Raw genomic sequence first — 19,854 nt, forward strand, 5'->3', positions numbered from 1 at the left:
CTTGCTGTCCCTGCTGAATCTATATACACACTATATAGACACGTCTCATGTATTGTTTATTGCGTATCGTTAAAGCGCGATTCCATTTTATTATAACGAATAACCTGAAGAATCCGTCGTTTCCTCTAGTATCTACGGGTATCCATTTGGATTATTAAATTAATTTTATTTGCTCGGAAGAGCTAGATCGCTGGGTAATGGGCTCTCGTTGTAATTGCGAAGATAATTGATATAATAGTTCGAGCGTGGTAGTTACATTACGAAGATATCGATCGTTAAACATGACTTAACAAACATAACTTTAATCATTAGTCATCTAATTAATAATTGATTTTATCAAAACAGTTCTTTCTTTCTCTCTCTCTCTCTCTTTCTCTCTCTCTCTTTTTTTCGCAAAGAAAAATACGCACAATGCTTACTTTGAATATTTTTTATTGTTTATTATGTGCTTTTATATTAATTTTATACAAGAAATTAATGATAGTATCGACGTGTTTTAAACATGACAACTAAAGACTTGAGAAATTGTCTGTTTTATAGGTCACAGGTCGATTATGATTATTTTAATTATCAGCACATCTTTTGACATTCCTTGATGAAGTCCGTATAGTGGTAGACATGAGTGAATACGTCAGGTACACCCAAAGCACAGAGCGCTACCCAAGAAGTGACACCACAGAGCTCGCCGTTGAATATGAGAGGACCGCCGCTGTCACCCTAAGAAATTGTTTATTTTTAATTACGTTCACGTTCACAATTCCTTTCTCATATTCATGGTATGAAGATATGTATACGTATATATGACAATATTCAGATGCATAAGCTAAGACACTCACTGAACAGGCACCTTGTCCTTTCTTCTCCAAGGTGCATATTTGAGTCTTAATGGTCTGTGGATTTTTGTGAGCTTTCAAGCAGTCTTTCTCGCTCAAAATGTTTACTCCGAGCCATTTAAGTGCCGGCGAAGTTTTTGAGTCTACGCTGGTCTTTCCCCATCCACTAGTTATACCGCGATTGCTGCCAACGGTGTAATCTCGAGACGCTAAAGGAATCGAGCCTTGAACGTTGTTAAAAGTAATCGGCTGTGTCAACTGTAGAAGAAAGTATATCAGATCATTGTACACGCATTACTTCTCTGTATGTGCTTAACAAGAATTGAAAATCATGCTTACAGTAATAACGGCAATATCGTTCTTCCAGGCATCTTCCTTCTTACCAGTGTAGCCTGGGTGCATACGAATGCACTTGATATTATGCGTTTGTCCTGTTGCCCACTTAATAGTTCCGGTTACAATAGTCTATGTACCGAATATTTTTAATGAGTTAAGTAGGAATTAGGATAAATTGGTTGATGATATAAACTATGGAAAAAAAAACTAGAGCCGCGAGTTTTTCTATATTATATCTATATCTCTAAGAAAAAAATCAATAATCGCATAAATCGTTTCTGCTAGCAACGATTTCAATATATGCCAAGTATTGATTAGATGAATTAGGTATTATGCACGTACCATGCCTTTCCTATATTTAGGATTATCAACGCAATGAGCAGCGGTGACAATATGAGTCGGGCTGATAATGGTACCGCCGCAAATATGTTCCTTATTCACTTGAATAGAGATTTGATGTTTAAATTGACCCTCCTTTGCGAAGTTACCACCCACGATAGCTTCTGGTGCATCACCGCACGCCTCTGTGGATAATAATTAAGTAATCTCTAATCATTTATCATTTTGTCTAGAGACATTTTGTTCATTCGAGTTACTTTGAAATAGCTAAAAAATATCCATACATATCAGTACACGTGTATATACAGTGTCCCGTAATTTATTGAGTATCACTTGCGTACAGGTAGAATACGTTAAACTGAGAAGAAAAGTTCTCTGCCATTTTGTAAACAACTATGCAAAATCTCGAGTTATTAATGATAAACTAGCCTAATCTATTAATATATGGCAGCTGTTGTACCTTGCGACAAGTTCAAGATTCATTATACTGATGTCTGTCGCTAAATATAACATCTGTCATATACTTATAGATTAGGCCATTTCGAATAAAAAAGTCCTGTACATTTTGTAAATAATACATAAATTTGTGAGTTATTAATTAAAGAAGCCTCTATACATAGCCATCTTCAATTATTAATAATTCAAAATTTTGCGTAGTTGTTTGCAAAATGGTAGAGAACTTTTTTACTGAATTCAACCCATTCTATCTGTATACAAGCGATATTCCATGAATTACCAAACACTCTGCATATGAAATAGTTGAAAGTATTTATATATATTCTTGTATTTATATTCTTCTATATATATGTTACATTTGCATCATTTTACACATTATAAAATTAATATTATATATTATATATTAATAATATTAATCTTTTATATATGAATTTTGTTCATATTATCTTTTTTTATTTATTATTGAAATATAGATTTCAAAAATGTATGTGATAAAATTTACAAATTTTTATTTATCTTATATATTGATTTTTTTCTTTCCATTTTTGCTTTAGTGTTTAATAAAATTATTAATGTAAATATACGCTAATTGCATTACGTACGTAAGATATTTATTTTTGAAAATTGACTTTTTTTTACTCACGTCTGACGATAACGCCGACAACGAACAGAATGGCTAATTTCATCATCTTGATCGCCGTAATTCACGAATTAGGTCTAGAACGAATTCTAAACTGGATACTCTAAGCCACTCAGCAGTTACTTTTATATGAGATATTTATCTCTAACCTTGTGTAACAGCTGGCTTTGTTTGTGTCGTATTATCATAAGTACATTACCTATTTTAATTAGTCAATTGTTAATAATAGTGGAGGTTACATTTGCTCGATGTTTAAACTGTCGCGAAAAAGATGTTGCTTTTATCTCACGAGGACATTCTTCTTTTCTATTAGTAGATAAATGTCATGTTATTCTGTCTCACATATCTGCTTTAGTTCTATATTAAATAGGGAATGACTTAACATTTATTTACGCAAAAAGTTATTTTATTTCGTTGATAAACAGAATAACAATTGTTCCTTAATATATTAATCATATCGAAAAAATCTTTCTTCGGGAAGAGAAAAATGCACAGTTTTTTCCTGTAATAATAATGTTTATTGTCTATTTTAAGTTTTCATATCATTTCTATAGAAAACATTAATGATGATGCCGACGTGATTCACACGTGGTAGCTAAAAGTTTTAAAAAATCTATTGAATATACAAGTTGCCAGTCGATTGTGATTATTCGGGTTATCAGCACATGCTTTGAGAGTCCTTGATAAAGTCCAGATAGTCGTAGACATTAGTGTAAACGTCAGGTATACCCAAAGCGCAGAGTGCAACCCAAGAAACAATGCCACAAAGCTCCTTATTGACCACGAGAGGACCGCCGCTGTCACCCTGAGAAATTGTATATTATTAATTATTGACTCGTTATTTACACAATTCTTTTCTCATCCAAGCAATGGGGGTACGTATATATATATGATAATTTTCAGATGCATAAATCATTATACAAAACACTTACAGAACAGGCACCGTGATTTTTCATGTATATGCTGCACACTTGTTGCTTGTTGGTCTGCGGATTTCTGTGCGCCTTCAAACACTCTACCTTGCTCAAAACGTCCACTGCGAGCCATTTAAGTACAGGCGAAGAGTCTGAGGTTACGCTGGTCTGTCCCCATCCGCTAACTATACCTTTATAGGTACCTGTAGTATAATCTTGAGATGCTAGAGGAATCGGACTTCGCCATTTGTCAAATTTAATCTCCTCATTCAACTAAAGAAAAAAAATATATCAGATCATTACATACATATTACTTCTCTACACGCAATTAACGAGAACTGGATGGCAGGCTTACAGTAATAACAGCGATATCGTCCTTCCAGGCACTACTTTTCTCACCAGTATAACCTGGGTGTAAACGAATGCACTTGATGGTATGCCTTTGGTTATTGTTGCCTTCTGCCCATCTGGTGGCTCCGCTTACGACAGTCTGTACTCGAAATATGTTGACAAATTAAATAAAAACATTAGAATAAATTAAACGAAGATATGCAAAAGATGACGGAAAGGAAAATTACCATCGCGCGAATATTTATATATCATATATAATCTCTCTAATTATATATTATATATTATATATCATCTCTCTAAGAAAAAATCGGTAATAAAGTAAATCTTTTTCAGTAGCAACGATTATTTACGTGCCATGTATCGGTGTTGCCATTTCTCCTCAACGCAATGAGCAGCGGTGAGAATATGTTTCGAGCTGATAATAGAACCCCCGCAAATATGTTCCTTCATGACTTGAAGGGAAGCTTGATAGGGAAATTGACCATCCGTGGCAATAAAACCACCCACGATAGCTTCAGGCGCATCACCGTACGCCTCTGTAAGTAATAATAATTAAGTCTCCAATTATTTATTTCTTTGTCTGGTCACATTACGTTCGTTCGAGCTATTTTAAAATAGTTGAACGATATGTCTGCACTTATATAAAAATAAATGGAAAATATTAATATATCTCTCTATATAAGTTCTCCTATATATATTACATTTGCATAATCTTACACATATTGTAATTAATATTATTATTATACATTAGTTATTAATTCCGTATATATTAAATAATTGGAAAACAGTTTTAAAAAAACATGTGTGGTAAAATTTACTTATTTTAATTTGTTTTAAATATTAATTTTTTTTTCTCATTTAGAATGTCACAGAATAAGTGATGTAAACATACGTTAATTACATCGATTGTATGTAAGTTATTGATTTTTTATTATCGAATTTTGTTTGCTTACGTCCGGTGATAACGCCGATAACGAGCAGGAAGGTTAACTTTATCATCTTTATCGTCACAATTGAATCGTCGAATTCGACCTCGAATTACAAACTAGGCTTTGTAAACTACTTGTAAACTACTTAACCTTCCCTTTTATATGCGATATCTGTCCTTGTTTTTGTAGAGCAGCTGGCTTTGTTTGCACCGTATCCCGGAAATATATTGTTTACCACCTTTAATAACAGCTGTGTCTATATATGTTTGACACTTTAATCGTCGAGAAGAAACCATAATTTTCTATCTCACAATTTATAGTATATTTCTGTATATTTCTGTGCTATCAGTAAATAAATAAATATTATTATTGTTTTGTCACATAAATCGTTTTTAATTCTACATGACAATTCTACATAGGAAATGCTATAATATTTATTTGCATAAAATTTATTTTGTTTTTTCGACATAAAGAATAAAAATTGCTTCTTGGTGTGTAAAACTATATAATGCACAAAATATAAAGTTACATTTGTTTCATAATTAATAGTAATGATATTAAATTTTCAAATGTCACTTCATTATCATACTGACTTTCAAAATATCTGAGAGTGTAAAATGTCATTATAAATGCAGTGGTAAATATCATTCTTTGTTTTCTCTTGTTTGATAACGCGGAGAGATATTCAGAAACAGACATGAAGAGAAATAAACTAATTGACATTTCCAAATTGTGCTCATAAAATGTTTTTGCATGTATTTAAACAATGACTTCTATCGAAAAATACGCTTTGTAGCAAATTAATGCTATTTTGACTTAATGTACTATTAAAGTTATTATTATAAGCGCTGCTTGAGGATATAAATTCAATATTTGTTAAACAATTTTAATTGAATTGTTGCTCATCACTTATATGGTAAATTTTATGTAACAATTTTTGATTTGTTTGAGAATATTTACTGTAAATCATCCCTCCTGATATTTTATTTTCAGCGTCATTACTCGTTTCAGCATCATGCGGAATATTTGTCGTTTTGTCAATCTTAAATAAAAGTATATAATATATACGCTCCGTGATTGGTACAAAAATTGTGTTAAATTGCGAGATCGCTATTTATGCAAATTGCTTAGAAGTGGCAATGGAATAGCATCGGTTGCTCAAACGATGCGTAAAGGATGAATTTCGAAACGATCGACTGATTAATACTGTTAAAAGTCAATCAAACTAATCCGTTTGTGTGACGTACAAATCGAAGTGCAGGTTGTCTCAACGAAACACATTCCAAATGCAAATTAAAGCAAACTGCAATGCAAATTTGTTGAAGCTGTATACCATTAAAATGTGCATATATTTCAATTAAATTTGCGCAGCGACGGTGAGTGATTGACCAATTTATAATCGCCAAATTGTTTTCTACGGAGAGCAACACGTGTCTTAATTAAATGCGTATTTCTCACGTTTTCATCATAAATATAATATCCGCGAATATAAATATTAATAAACGTGATATTCGCGAATTATGAATACAAAATTTCAACGAGAAGCTCTTCGAAGTGAAGAGACATTAGTCTTGTCGTATAAGCGTCTTGAAATTCAAAGATAGACGATGCGTCGAAGATATGATTAATATGTGTTAGAATACCTTACATAATGAGATATACACATGGAATACATAAAATATTACTTCCGGTGCGCCTGCGTGTGACTGACGCGTTCCACTGCCAAAGTCTTCATATTATCGCGTTCTATTTTGACTGAATCGATATCCAACTTAATTGTGTGGCATAGTAAATTGCGCGTCGTGCTACTTCGCGTCGGCAAATTTACGCAATATTCGTTAAACAAGGATTTGTTTCCGACTATTTCGTGAGCATTTCAATTCACTTCTTCACAAAGGAACGATCCAAAATTGTTTCAGAAATAAACTCGAATGTTCAAGAAGCATCGAAGACAAATCCTTACATAATAAAATACGGCATTTAAGCATCTCTTCGCATCGTGATAACTTGAAATTCCTTAAACAATCCTTTGTTGATTTTTCGAACGTTCAAGCGGCTTAATCTTCTCATTGTGATTCGATGTTTGCACTTGCTGATTTAAGAATTATGCAAATATTTGTTGTACAAAGTTTCACACACTATTTACTCTCTCGTCTTTAATTGCACTTGTTAGTATCTTCTGTTCGAATCAGCGTTAATATTGCACACGGTCTGTAGGAAACGGCATTCTTATTTTATCAGTCTCGCTTTTGACTCGTTATTCGTTTATAATTGCGTTGGAAATTTCATACGCGCAATTACACGTAGTGAAATCAATTGCGAGCAAATATGCAATGTCCGTGAAAGGTTTTTATAAAGCACGCCATTATAATACACAATTAATGCACGCATACCTGTACAACAGGAAAATTATAACGCGCTACGCGCCCCGGTCATTATGTACGCGAAATTATATCTTAATTAAATATCAATTTTCATCTTATCACGCGGATTGACGTAAAGCGAAACAGGAAGCGTAGGTTTATTTAACCTCTGGCATTTCATAAATGTACTCTCCTCATCTCGGTAAAGTGATCGTTCAGGTGAAAAGAGCGTGTAATCTGAAAAAAAATATTCCCTTATTAACTTATTAACGTTAACCGTCAGCGATTTAATTTGCCGCAACGTTCTGTACTCAGGGTTACGCGTGTATGATGCTTTGAGATGATAATAGGACAACGTCGCGGGAAAGTTCAACCGTTGCCATTTCGTACACTGAGTTCGAGCCCGTTATGGCCGGAAGTCTTTAATGAAGTCTACACTGAAACGCAAGATAGCAATCAGTCGCCAAAGACAAAAATAAAACAACGTAAAGCCCGACCCACATAATATCCTGATATTTATACATGTAAAACTTTCGCGCGCATGATTGTTTGTGCATGTATGTGTATCATATTATTACACGGAAGAAGAAACCGGTTGCATTAATCAGAAAGGAAACAACCAGATGCATTTTGGTTGAAAGAAACAGAATTTCTGGTTATGAGAACCACATTTGGATCATAAGAAACGGAAATTCTGTTTCCTTCAATCAAAATGCATTTGATTGCTCCCTTTCTGATCAACGCAACCAAACTTTTTTCCGTGTAGTTATTATATTAGCTCGTAAATTTTATCCATCGACTGTACAGTGTGTGAGAGAAACGACGTGCGATTTTATTAACGCTGCACGTGAAAAATCACTCGATTTAAGCTCATTGTTATAGATATTAACTTTGTATGCGGGGTAGATTTAACACGTGTGCTCTGTAACGGCGAGCGGAAACTATAGGCCGGCTCATTAATCATTATTACATACACTTCTTCACAGCTTTTTAATCGGCGCGCGAGAGTTTCGAAATTCACGAGTCACGGCGCGGCAAAAATCACACCGTACTTTATCGACGCAGCCTGTAAAAGCTCGCATTTTCAGCTCGAATGTATCCCTCGCAATAAACTTGACGTTCGTAAACATTTTAACTGGCCCAGCTTTTCGGGGCAATTTGCGTGAAAAGGGACGCTAAAAGCGAGGTTGAACGCGCTATTGGGAAGGTACATTCGTTTGGTCGGCCGTTGTTTATTCGAAGCAACAAAGTTGAATTGCCCGTTAACAAAGCAAGATCGCAAACACTTTTTACGGAAAAGCGGCCCCTTTTTTGTTTGAGTCACGCGCGCAGGGGCGAGTCCGCGAAAATTAGCCGCCGTTTGTCTATCCGGCTATCGAAATCTCTCGACAAGGCGTGCGTGTCGATCCGCGAACACGTAGCGAATTAAAAAAAAAGAGCGAGAGGGAGAGAGAGAAGGAGAGAGAGAGAGAGAAGAATAAAAGGAAAAGGACAAAGAGGAAAAAAATGGTACAGGAAAATGGCGTGTTTGCGCGTATAAAATGTGTGTCCGAACCAAAAAATCGGTTGCGCTCAGATCAAGTGCGAAGGGAATATATGCGGCACGGATCGAAATATACCTGCCGTGTATAAAATTCCGCGCGCGTTTCACCACACCGAGGTACGTCCAATTTAACCTGTTTCATTCTGAAATTTCGTATTATTCCCGTCGCGCTTCGATATGTCATAGTGAATTTTGCGCTAGCGCTTGCAGAGTCCGGACGTATCAATATGTTTTGTGGTTTCAATAGTGCTTCATACGATCCAATTAATATGTGCATGTCGATCGGTCGTGTATCTCGCTCTAATTTTAGTACAACGAACACACACACACACACATACATGCGCGAACAATCTCCCGAGCGTGTTCCTTCGAAAAATCGTCGAGCTTACAATTTATATCGCACGTTTTTTGATGTTGCGTCGTGTAACGGCCACAATAGGGACTGGCGTCTCGCTTTCGAATGCATATCCGAGTCGAAATTTTAGTTCTATATTAAGTCTACTTACATGAAATCTTCTCAAAGGTTTTCTATTATGCTTCTTTCATGTTACAAATGGCAAGTTTTATTTCTGTATTTTCTCCACTTGCAGACTTCATAGGTAGAACCGAGTGGATTTAATGTAGGGGCAAAATTTCGACTTGAGTATCGAACGAGACACTCGAAACGAAGTTATACGCCGCGACCGATTCAATAGCGACGCTCGAATGTAGTGCAATTGAGATTGAGTTCGCACGATAGGCGGGGAATAGTTACTCGGGTGAGAGACCGCAAGAGTCACGTATCGAATAGCGTGAAACGGGGGCTCAAGCCTCTCATGATTAGCTTCGTCCGAATTCCCAGACAGTATTTCGCGGCGTGTCGAATATCGAATTCGCCCTCAAAAAGCGGACACCGTGGTTATTCCATAACTGGCTCGATATTTTTCGAAATATTTAATAAAAGCAATCGGGGAAACCAGAGAAAGAGAGAGGGGGAGAGGGAGGGAGCTGAGAGCCGCGCGCGGAGAGCAATCACGATCGGGCTGATCTTTAATTTGAGCGCAGGTGAAAGACGAGGAAGTGGAAGATACGTGAAATTTATCGTCGGCGGACGATGCCCACTAACGAATGTGTCCCAGAGGGGTAGAACGGGTGGACAATGCAGTTTTCCAATTTTCATCCCCCCACTCTGCCGGCTATTCGAGCCCCTGTTCGACCTGGTCGACTAGTTCCCCGCGCCCACCCTTTATCATCCGCTACCCGAACAATCATAAAGCATGTTGATTCACGGTCCCGCCGTAAATTTAGTGTTATTTTATTCTTGCTTTAGCGTCGCTTAAGCGGCACTTTTAACGATCCCCGGCGCGACGCTCGAATTGCATCGTGCCTCGTTAGACGCGCGATCCCGTCGCACACTCGTTCATTTTTCCACGGCTGTCCATCGCGTAATCAGGAACGTCCGTCGGCATCCGTCGATTTAATTGCATACTGCATTGCGATTTAATTAATCACTGGATACTCGCGAGTCCCTCTTCGCGCAGCATGGATTAATTGCCCTGCTCGCAAAGGCTGAGGGGCGTTTGAATCAAATAGGATATTGACACGCCGCGTTGTAGACATCGCGTGTGTGACGAATCAATCGGAGTCTCCGCATATTATCAGCCTTTATCGCGAAATCCTCGTTTTCAAAAAGGCATTCGTTCTTCTTCGTCTTCAGCAACACTTTGTGTCATTGTATTCACACGTAACAGAATTAACTCACCGTGTACGGGAAGAGAATGGAATCAAATGTATTCGCCGATTATATATTCGAATCTCGGAGGCATCTCTCCGTCGCGGTTGGATTATCTCGACGAAAGAGTCGCGCATCACCGCTCCGTAAAACGTTAGGAGTTTCAGAACACGCAAATACTATAATTTGGATCTGGATACACGTCGGGCGTTACGTTGACGTAGTCGGCCGAGTTTTACAGCTCGTACCATCCCCGCCGTGGAGTGACAGTTATATACGGTTACACCGAGAGAAAAGCTGAACTGGTATTCGTTCTGGCGACGGTGAGCAAGTGGAAGGGATGGCTGAGACAGGACGACAGGAACCGCGGCCGGGAAGAGTTACTACTACTGCTACCGATGCTCCTGTCCGAACTTGAAAAATAATTCAGCACGAGGTAATGTCCTGAATATAAAATGCGCACGGGGCGCGCCAATTTCAAAACAGGTAGAGAACTCCCGAGGAGAAGCAGCCGGTCGCGGCATTTTCATTTATAAATTCGGGACACCTCGCATTTAAGTCAAATTACAATCTTCGTGAGAAGTCCGCGCGGAAAACAGCCAACGGGAGCTGAAAATAAAACCGAATATTTTGAGAGAGGAAGGAAGAAACATATAAAGAATATCGATTCGCTACACCTACTCGTGATGCATGAATTTGTTGCTATTTTTTTTTCTAAGACGCATGTAACATACATGGAGAAAAGAGATTGGTTGAGTTCGCACGGCAATAAACAAATTGATATTCATAACCGGTTTCATTAATCAAACTCGGTTCTTACGAACCAGAAATTTGGCCTCCTTCGAGTAAAGCGCATTTCATTCATCCATCGTCATCTTACCCTTCAATCAGTCTCTTTTCGTGTGTATGGGTGTGTGTGTGTGTGTGCTTGTGTAGTATACTTAAATAAATCGGAAAACATTTCCTCTTTCCAGATGACAATTTCTATGGTTGTTACAACAATTGTTCTCACCGTCTATTTCCGGGTTTCCGAGGAAATTAAAGTAACGGTGATCATTAAGTCGGTACAATGCAGCAAGTAATATTCAGTAGTAATGGAGGCGACACGCTCCGGAGGTACGCCGTCACGTTCAGTGGTAAAGGAAGCGTACAGGTACGCGGCGTGAAGTTCAGTAGTAAATGGCGCGTTCTCCCTTTACGACGTCCATGGACACTATTCAACCATAAAATTGTCAGATACTAGTATCAGGTTAAGCATAAAATGTAACTCGCTTTGCAAATCCTCGGCGGTGGTAAATGTCTGCAGACAGGCGAGTTTTATCGTATCTAAATTGAATCATTTCGAAATTCGAAGTTACACACACGTCGAATTTCAACGTGTGCTTTATCGTAGCTTATTGCACGTCCGTCGTCGCGTGTGACGAACGATTCGCAGCCGTGCGTGCACGACATCGAGGGGCAAAAAAGCGCCCGGCAGAACGCGTTATTCCCTGGGACTCCCCCTCATCGCGCGGATAATTCACCCTGTGATCAAATATGCAACCTTACCTGTCGTGACTTTTTTGTTCTCGTTCCATCTGTAATTCATAACATATCAAAGCTAACTTCGCAAGAGAGCTAACAGCGCGGTAACTGCGGTGGAATTGCGAATTTAGGGGAGAATTATGTCCTCAGAATTGGCGATGCACGACAAGAGAAATTGCCGTAACGCACGTCTCTGCATTTGTCAAATTCGAGTGTACGGTATGATTTTCTTCTGCATATTGGAATAAGCATGAATAAGTGAACAACATCTTATTTGATATTTATAAGAGAGTCTGACGCATAATTCGACCGGCGCTTATGTCGCATGAATTTACCGCATGCAGCGATATGCGGGCCGAATAAAAATCGATTATACGTACTCGCACTTTATCCGCGTTATAATAATTCTTCTACGGGGCCGTGTGTATTATGGGGATTAATAAATTCGCGGTGACGCGCAGCCGCAAAATATACGCCTGTATTGAAACACAGAATCGTGTAATGTATATATAACGCGCGTTTGTGCAATTAAAATATATGTAAAATGTGTTCCGTCAGGTCAGATAATTTTAAGCAAACGAAGATTGTGCACGGTGATTATGCACTAAAGTCCACACATACGTGCCATTTTTCCGTGATAGCTCGCGATGGAAGTTTTTCTGGTCTACATATGTATGAGACGTGGACAAAAGTAAATAGCGCGGTGCGTAACGTGGATACGCTCATTCACCGGAATTTCATGAAATTCACGACATATTCTTCGAGTCCCATTCGACGAAAGGATGTGCGGTACAAAGTACACGATATCAAATTACCCTCGCATCCTTTGGCGCTACACGGCCGCTTTAATCCCATTGACTTTAAGAGCCGCGTTCAAAGAAACACCGTGAATTGCGGGGGGGTAGCGAAGAGAACGTTCCGGGACATTGAGATCAAATGGACTGTCACGGGTCATTTAATGAATTATTTGCGCGCGAAGTTAAATTTACGAGACAGCGTACGTATTTTCTGCGCGGAGCACTTCGTCTTTATCTCCGTCGCCGTTTCAATTAAATTCCCGTACGTCATCTTTTTACGCGCATCCGTGAACGAATATGTATGAAGCGCTTTTCGTAATTTTTTCATATGTACGTTAATTATCACGATTACTTTACATACATATTTACGAAATCGTTATCATTATCGGCGGGTATGATTCACAATTTACGGGCATGCATATGCATATATTTTTAATTTAGAATCTCTGTTAAATTATATTTTTACCAACTTCTTTTTTCACTCTACTTTTCATGCGTACTTGTTATATTCAACATGGATTTTTGTATTTTGAACGCATTCATATACCGTCTCATTGCTTTATTTTAATCGGCTCCTCCATCATATTACACACTAACAAATTATATTGTGACGATCAATTCATCGATCGCGATACAGTGTGCTTACGAACACTTACGATTCTACAGAGTACGATCTACGTTACTGCGCTTTAAACACATTTTTCGCAGAGTTAAATTAAGTTTCGTAACATTACTTTTTTGTACGTCCGTGGAGTACACGGAAAATAATTCTCATCGCAAACCTCTTCTGGATTGTGCATAATCCGTGCATTGTGAATTTAGTAAGCACGTCGCGCCGTGTCGCGCCTGGAATACACCGTAATACGCGATTTATATAAATATGTTCTTAAGAGCTACAAGGGTTTATCTTACGATCTAAATCGACTTGGTCGCTTTTTAGGTACATCTCAGCGGTGGAAACGGCAAGAAATAAGCGTGAAATACTGTCGGGTGTGCGCTAGAGCAAGAAAGTTTGGCTGTTGCGCGCGAGTATTAGAAGCCACGAAAACGGAAGCAGAAGTCCGGGCCAGTGCCTGAAGTCGCTTCCGGAAGAGACGTATCCGGCGTCACGTTGCATGGCTTCCGTGCGTTCCCCTGTAACAGAATGGCAAAAAAGGAGAATCAAGTGTCAGTAGCAACGCTCATCAGCCGCCCTTGTATCGCGCTTGTAATCGTTAGCGTATGAATATTTACGAGTCGCGATATTAAATTAACGGCGGCTTCACGTGATATCATCTAATGAACGTTATGTCGGTAGATACGCTTCGCGCGCACGCGCTCGCGAGCAGACGTTGAAAAATTGCGGTATTAGGATATTGAATCTGGATATCGCGCGCCGGAAATCTTGATACTTTTTGAGAATAATGACACTGCCCACTCGTAAATCAATGTCGCTCCAAGATTACGGGATTATGGGTTTTCTCGTGTTACAAGAGATCCATTAATTATTGCGTTGTTTGAAGGATGTCGATACAAGCTCCCGCGTCGTTTCTTCATTCTTCGTCATTTAAACTTAACGCGATGTTTTGAGGCTCGACTTTGATAGCGACGCGATTTGCATCGGAAAAATCCATGTGCTGCCGAGTACAAAATTTTTTAAAATAACCTTTAAAAATTAAAAACATTTACCCAACTATTCAGATCGAGGAATTTACTCTACGTGAGTGAAAAATCACTCGAATGTGAAAAAAATCACTCGGCTGTCACTCTACTTTTTAAATGAGACACTTCGTTCCAAAAATTTCAGAGAACAAAAAGTTCCGAAAATTTTCAGAGACAGAGAGAGAGAAAATAAAATTGTTTTTGCCAATCTTTGCTCTTATCTTATGCAAGAGTTCTACTTCGATACGATAATTTTACTCCGTCATTTCTGTGCGACCGTCCAAATTGTCGGCAAATTGTGCGATGTAAATGATACATACTCGGCACTAAAAAGCACGCCCCGCACACGTGGCGTCGAATACGTGTAAGCTCGTTCAGCTGTGCTTACGTGGCAACGGTTGGTTTTGCCAAGATTCATTTCACAATATTTCCAGCGAGGCGCAAACAACGCTGACCGTACCTCGCGAGAAGTTCCAGGGTGTAGTAAATATTTCAATCGGGAGAGAAAGAGAGAGAGAGAGAGAGAGAGAGGAGGAGGAGGAACTGCCATTGCGTACATAAATTACTCTCCCCGGCGTAGTTGGCAAAGCGGCACCGGGGCTGAAGAAAAACGTTTCGCGCTTTGATCTCGTGGAATTCATTTTGCGCTCCTCATTTACGCATTGAGGCGCCCCTATACTCGATCGTCGCTGGCCGGCGTGGAAAGTAGTTAAAGTCTTAATGACGAAGAAACCTCAATTCCGATCACCGGCCCTTTGAAGCTTAGATCCCAATCGTGCACCTCCATCTTTATGGTTCTTCGCGACCATTAACGGGAGCGAAATCTGAACTTTTCAGTGGAACCGGTAACAGGTACTTTATTTGCTGAAATTACGCTTTTAACGACTCTTTCTCTCTCTCTCTCTCTCTCTCTCTTTCTTTCCTTTTTCTCTTTCTCTCCCTATTTTCGATTACACAGCGCTGATCCGTCAATAACAGAAGCACGTCTGCTTTGTGGCGCGTGAACACTTACCCGACCACATTATCTTCTTCTTTCTTGAAGAAAAAGAATATCGATAGCAGTACGATATAATGCCTAATGCTCGAGAGAGCAAAGAACAGAATTTATATTGCAATTTATACGCCTCAATTTTCGGATCCTCACCTTGAAAAAACGAATCGAAATGTTCACGAAACATCGGATATAAATCTATGACGCGATGCTAATACGAAAACCAAATCGAATATTTACACGACTCACTCGCGCTTGTGTGAAATGATTATTAAATTATAACAAGAAGCAAAATTCCGGTTGCCTTTGGGAAAGAGAATGCTTCCAAGCCGTTTCTCGAGAGGCGCAATATTACTGCTACTTGCGCTTGATTTAAGCGGGCAGTAGTAATGGGCTGTACGAGGCGGCCAGCGGCGAGATTCCATCTCGATAAACTGCGTATATTCAGTAGCAGGAGGTTTCGATACGCTCGGTGGTACCGCACGAGCACCATGTCATCAATATTCCACAAACATCGCGGTTCGGATACGCGTACTTACTAATGACAAATTAATTATCAATTTCTTGATGCTCGTAACGTTACGTGTATCGCCAGATGTAAATTCAGTAGCCCCTCATTCGATGCGCGCGTTTAATCGGCCCGATTCATGACTGAATTTATTCATCTTACCCGAAGCGCGTTAACTCCATCGACCTGTCGTCTCTTTCGCATTGCGACGTCGTTCTTGCGCAAATTCTCGCGGAACTATTTTCTTTCACATCTCTCTATCTCACCGTCGAACATTATTTACGAACCACTTATCTGGGCGCAAGCACATACGAAAGTTCCTGTATCCTCTGTGCGAAAGATATAAAAAGATAACAGATCAGCGTGAGCGGAAAGACAGACGGAGAGGGAGAGAGATGGCAATAACGTCGCTAAGTAAGAGTCAGCTCGCCAGCCTCGTGAACACCTCGCGACGGCAACCTGTTGAAAATTTCACGGTGTCATTTGGTGCGCGTTACCGCGTCGGGACCGCGACGTGCATAGAGATAATACGCGACACCGGGGTAATTATCGGTACGCATAGTGCACACTTCGACGAGGATCGATAACGATCCGGCGCCGCGGCCGTATCAATGGCAATCTCCAGAATTCGAGTGACAATGTGCCGCCAAAGCATGCCTGCGTACAGCCGGGTATGCCGGCCGATCAGGTATTCGTACGAAAGCCGCGTCATTAACCGTATGAATCGCACGTTCGATAGAGGCGTGCCTGCGACCAACATCACCACCACTACCAACACCATCGGCCCGGCTGTGTCCGTGTTAGCATCTGGGAATGCGACACGTGTGTACGGGGCACGTGGCGCGTGGCACGCATACGCGTCGTACTTGCACGCGCGGCAAGTGGGAAGGGCTTCAGCGGAAGCTGAATCTTTGCATGCACTCGCGCGTAACGACGATCCACCAAGCGGTGGTTTCCGATCGTGTGTGCATGGCGACACTTGACGGTCAATATCTACTTAGCACCCCCCGCATGGACAATGCGGAATGCGTGTGACACATGTGCCCACGATCTCATATCACCGTTCCGCGTTGAAATGTGTAACGTACACATGGACGCGACCCAGCCCACGTGTTAATATCGAGTATACACACACAGCAGGAAAATTCGCTCCACCTCAGACAAACAGAGCCGGCCGAGAGAGTATCTTCACCTGCGCTTGTCGCTTCATTCGTATTAATTCGTATAATCGCGCGCGCGCGCGCGCGAGAAGTATTTAAAATTTTCAATTATCGTCTCTTTGTCAAGAGACTCGCGGGATTTCCCGCGCGAATCCAGTCACTTCGGATATATACGCCAGGTTTTTCATTACTCGCCGAGTGTTTCTGCGCGAAACGTATTTGAGTTCTTCCGAAAAAAAAGAGAGAGAGAGAGAGAGAGAATACTGTCACTGATATAATATAAAATAACACGAGCTTAATTATAACGGGGAACTGATACTCGGGTTTAGCGAGCGCGAAATTAAAAATTAATTTTCAATCTGCGATATGCCGGCTTGGTGTAAGGGGCGCGGAATACCCCGGCAAATAATTTCCCTCGTGAGTCAATAATTTTTTCGGAATTACTCGCGGCGACTCGGAGACCGCGCGGTCGTACGGCCGCAGCCGTGGCCGGAATAAAGATTCGCGATGTAGAAGCGTATTAGCGAATACGCGTGATCACGCGATTGCACGCCCGTTCGCAATTGTTGTCGGCTTATACCGGGAGGTCCCCGTTTGTCTCACCGTATCTGCGATTACCGTTTTTTTTTTTTTTTTTTTTTTTTTTTTCGGAAAGTGTATCAGGCGTATAATAAGCGCGATACTCTCGCGTTTGCATTACAGCCGCGTGAAATCGCAATGACATACGAGCGCTGGAAGTTCACGAGTAACTTGCACTTTAGCTCATCCGCCCGGCTTTTAACAGCTCTTTAGACGCTGTCTCGGAAACTGTCCGCCGGCCTCCGAGACTAACGTCTCAAGCTGGGGCAAAAGGATAATAAGTTCCATGGAAATGAGGACTTTCAGATTTAATGGATTCGCGATTCGCCATCCTCCTCGCACGTTGGACGCGCGTGCGGAAATCGATCGTTTTCTACCGTCGAAGTTATCGAACAGATCGTCGGACGTTTGAAAAATTTCGATTATTTTTGCGCCACAAACGGGCCAAATCGGGAAGATTATGAGTCTCCGGTTTAAATTCGCTTGTCCGTAATTCACATCCGCGTCCGCGGCTTAAAAATTCCCATCGGCGATGCGGATATCGACAGCGGTCGGAAAATTAGCGAAGCGACGTCGGGATTTCATTTCGCCCACGAGTGTGGTATACATTTCGGCTACGAAATTTAATAATATCGTACATTAAGCGGGGGCGATGACGCGAGGGTGGGAACAGAGAGGGGTGCCAGATAAGAAGCGAGAGGAGCAGAGATCCGGGAGAGAGCGGAGAGTTTGGAGCCGGTATAAACGACAGTCTAGGGAACCGTTAGGTATTAAACTCCCTGCAAACTTCCGCAGTCCGTCGTGCTCGATATATATTTAAAATATCCTGGAAGTATCCATGAATCGTCTAGACTGAGCCGGCGACGTACCGAGGCACCAGGGACTCGCAGGATGTCGGAAAGTGATATCATAACTCGCTGCAGCGAAGCAGCACGTCCCGATTTGCGGAGCGATATTTAACGCCTGTTTACCTCCGTCGTCTCTTTTAAAAGTCCATGTAAAGCCGGATTCAACGTTATCCGTCTAGACGCAAGCAGCCGAACGTCCGTCAACTCCTCTCTGTTAAAATATTCGTCCCTATTGGAGTATTCACCGTCACGGTCACGCATAACATTAAGAAAATGTTCTCATTTCGAATGTTTGATTCGGTAGGTAATCTTTTACTTACATTAACCTGTAACATCTAATTAACGACCATAATTTAATTGATCGTAAGGGAGGATGTTCAAACGCTAAGAAACACGTATACATGCGCATTGCATCTCATAAATACATCTTGCTAGCGGAGCTTATTTAAAACACTCTTGAAAGTCCGCAGTCGGTTCTAAAAGGGATGAGGATGGGGCGACTCCGAAGACAGCCAAGAAGAGAAAAAAAAGGAGACAAAAAGAACCGCGCCTGAATCGAGATAGTGAAATTAAAAGAGGTCAAGAGAGAGAGAGAGAGAGAGAGAGAGAAGGGGCGGAGGAAGAGGTAGGGGAAGAAAGAGGAACTTTCGACGGAACCCTCGGCCATCCTTGGCACTCTCCGTCTGCTGCAATTCTGGATGAAGCTGGATAGCTCTCGCAAACGAACGAGAACGAGCGAGCGAACGAACGAACGAACAAGGTCCCGCCGCTAGGTGCAAGCGGCGCGAAAACTCGGCGATGTGCAATTAGGAAAATTGAATTCCGGCGTAATTAACTTTCTTAATTAATGGAATCGCGGAATTGTATCTTTAATCTGGCCAACCATAAGTGCCGTTGGCAGACGGGGCAACGTCGAGCCAGCAAGTGACAGGAGAGAAGAGAGAGCGCGAACCACGTGCGGAGAGGACGGCACGAACGGAGACTCTTTGAGCGGAAGAGGATGGAGAGAAACGAGTGAGAGAGACGGAGGGGTTGGGGTGTGGAGGTGGGTTAACGGGAGGGATAAGACACGAGACTGCCACCGCGGGAGAGACAGCGCGAGCGTCGACATCGGGATGGGGGAAGTCGGGCTGTAAGTTTTGATATATGCGCGACGTTATTTACGATCGCATAAGAATTAGCCGAGACGGCCGCCAAGGCCCGTCCGCGGAGGCCGGCGCAAAAACCGCCAGCCGCGGACTCTGGCACCGCGCTCGGGCTGTTTTTGCGCGAAAGCGACGCATTGGCTTCCTCAAAAGTCGTTAAATCCCCCGCTTTCGACAAATCGCGCGCAAATGGCGCTTCTTGCCGCGCGAATGTTCGCGGATACTTAAGGGAGGGGGGGGGGGGGG

General features: G+C 41.0%; 2 protein-coding genes across 2 annotated transcripts in view; both read right to left on the reverse strand.

The window, feature by feature from the left end:
* Positions 1-570: 570 nt before the first annotated feature.
* On the reverse strand, positions 571-4,868 carry LOC106744169 (coagulation factor IX-like). The gene is made up of 9 exons (XM_014618665.1): positions 4,823-4,868; positions 4,224-4,405; positions 3,874-4,008; positions 3,537-3,791; positions 3,274-3,409; positions 1,512-1,693; positions 1,173-1,298; positions 837-1,091; positions 571-717 (listed from the first exon to the last, which is right to left on the reverse strand). Exons 1-9 carry the CDS (start codon positions 4,866-4,868, stop codon positions 571-573), a joined length of 1,464 nt encoding a protein of 487 aa, XP_014474151.1.
* An 8,412-nt stretch (positions 4,869-13,280) lies between these two features.
* LOC106744308 overlaps positions 13,281-19,854 on the reverse strand; it is a 100,438-nt gene continuing 93,864 nt past the window's right edge. The window contains exon 8 of the mRNA XM_014618969.1: positions 13,281-13,870. Within this exon, the coding sequence (XP_014474455.1) occupies positions 13,734-13,870 (137 nt within the window). The 3' untranslated portion in view covers positions 13,281-13,733. The remainder of the gene's footprint in view (positions 13,871-19,854) is intronic.

Source organism: Dinoponera quadriceps, unplaced genomic scaffold, assembly GCF_001313825.1.
Source record: "Dinoponera quadriceps isolate SergipeBrazil2010 unplaced genomic scaffold, ASM131382v1 scaffold707, whole genome shotgun sequence".
NCBI lineage: Eukaryota > Metazoa > Arthropoda > Insecta > Hymenoptera > Formicidae > Dinoponera > Dinoponera quadriceps.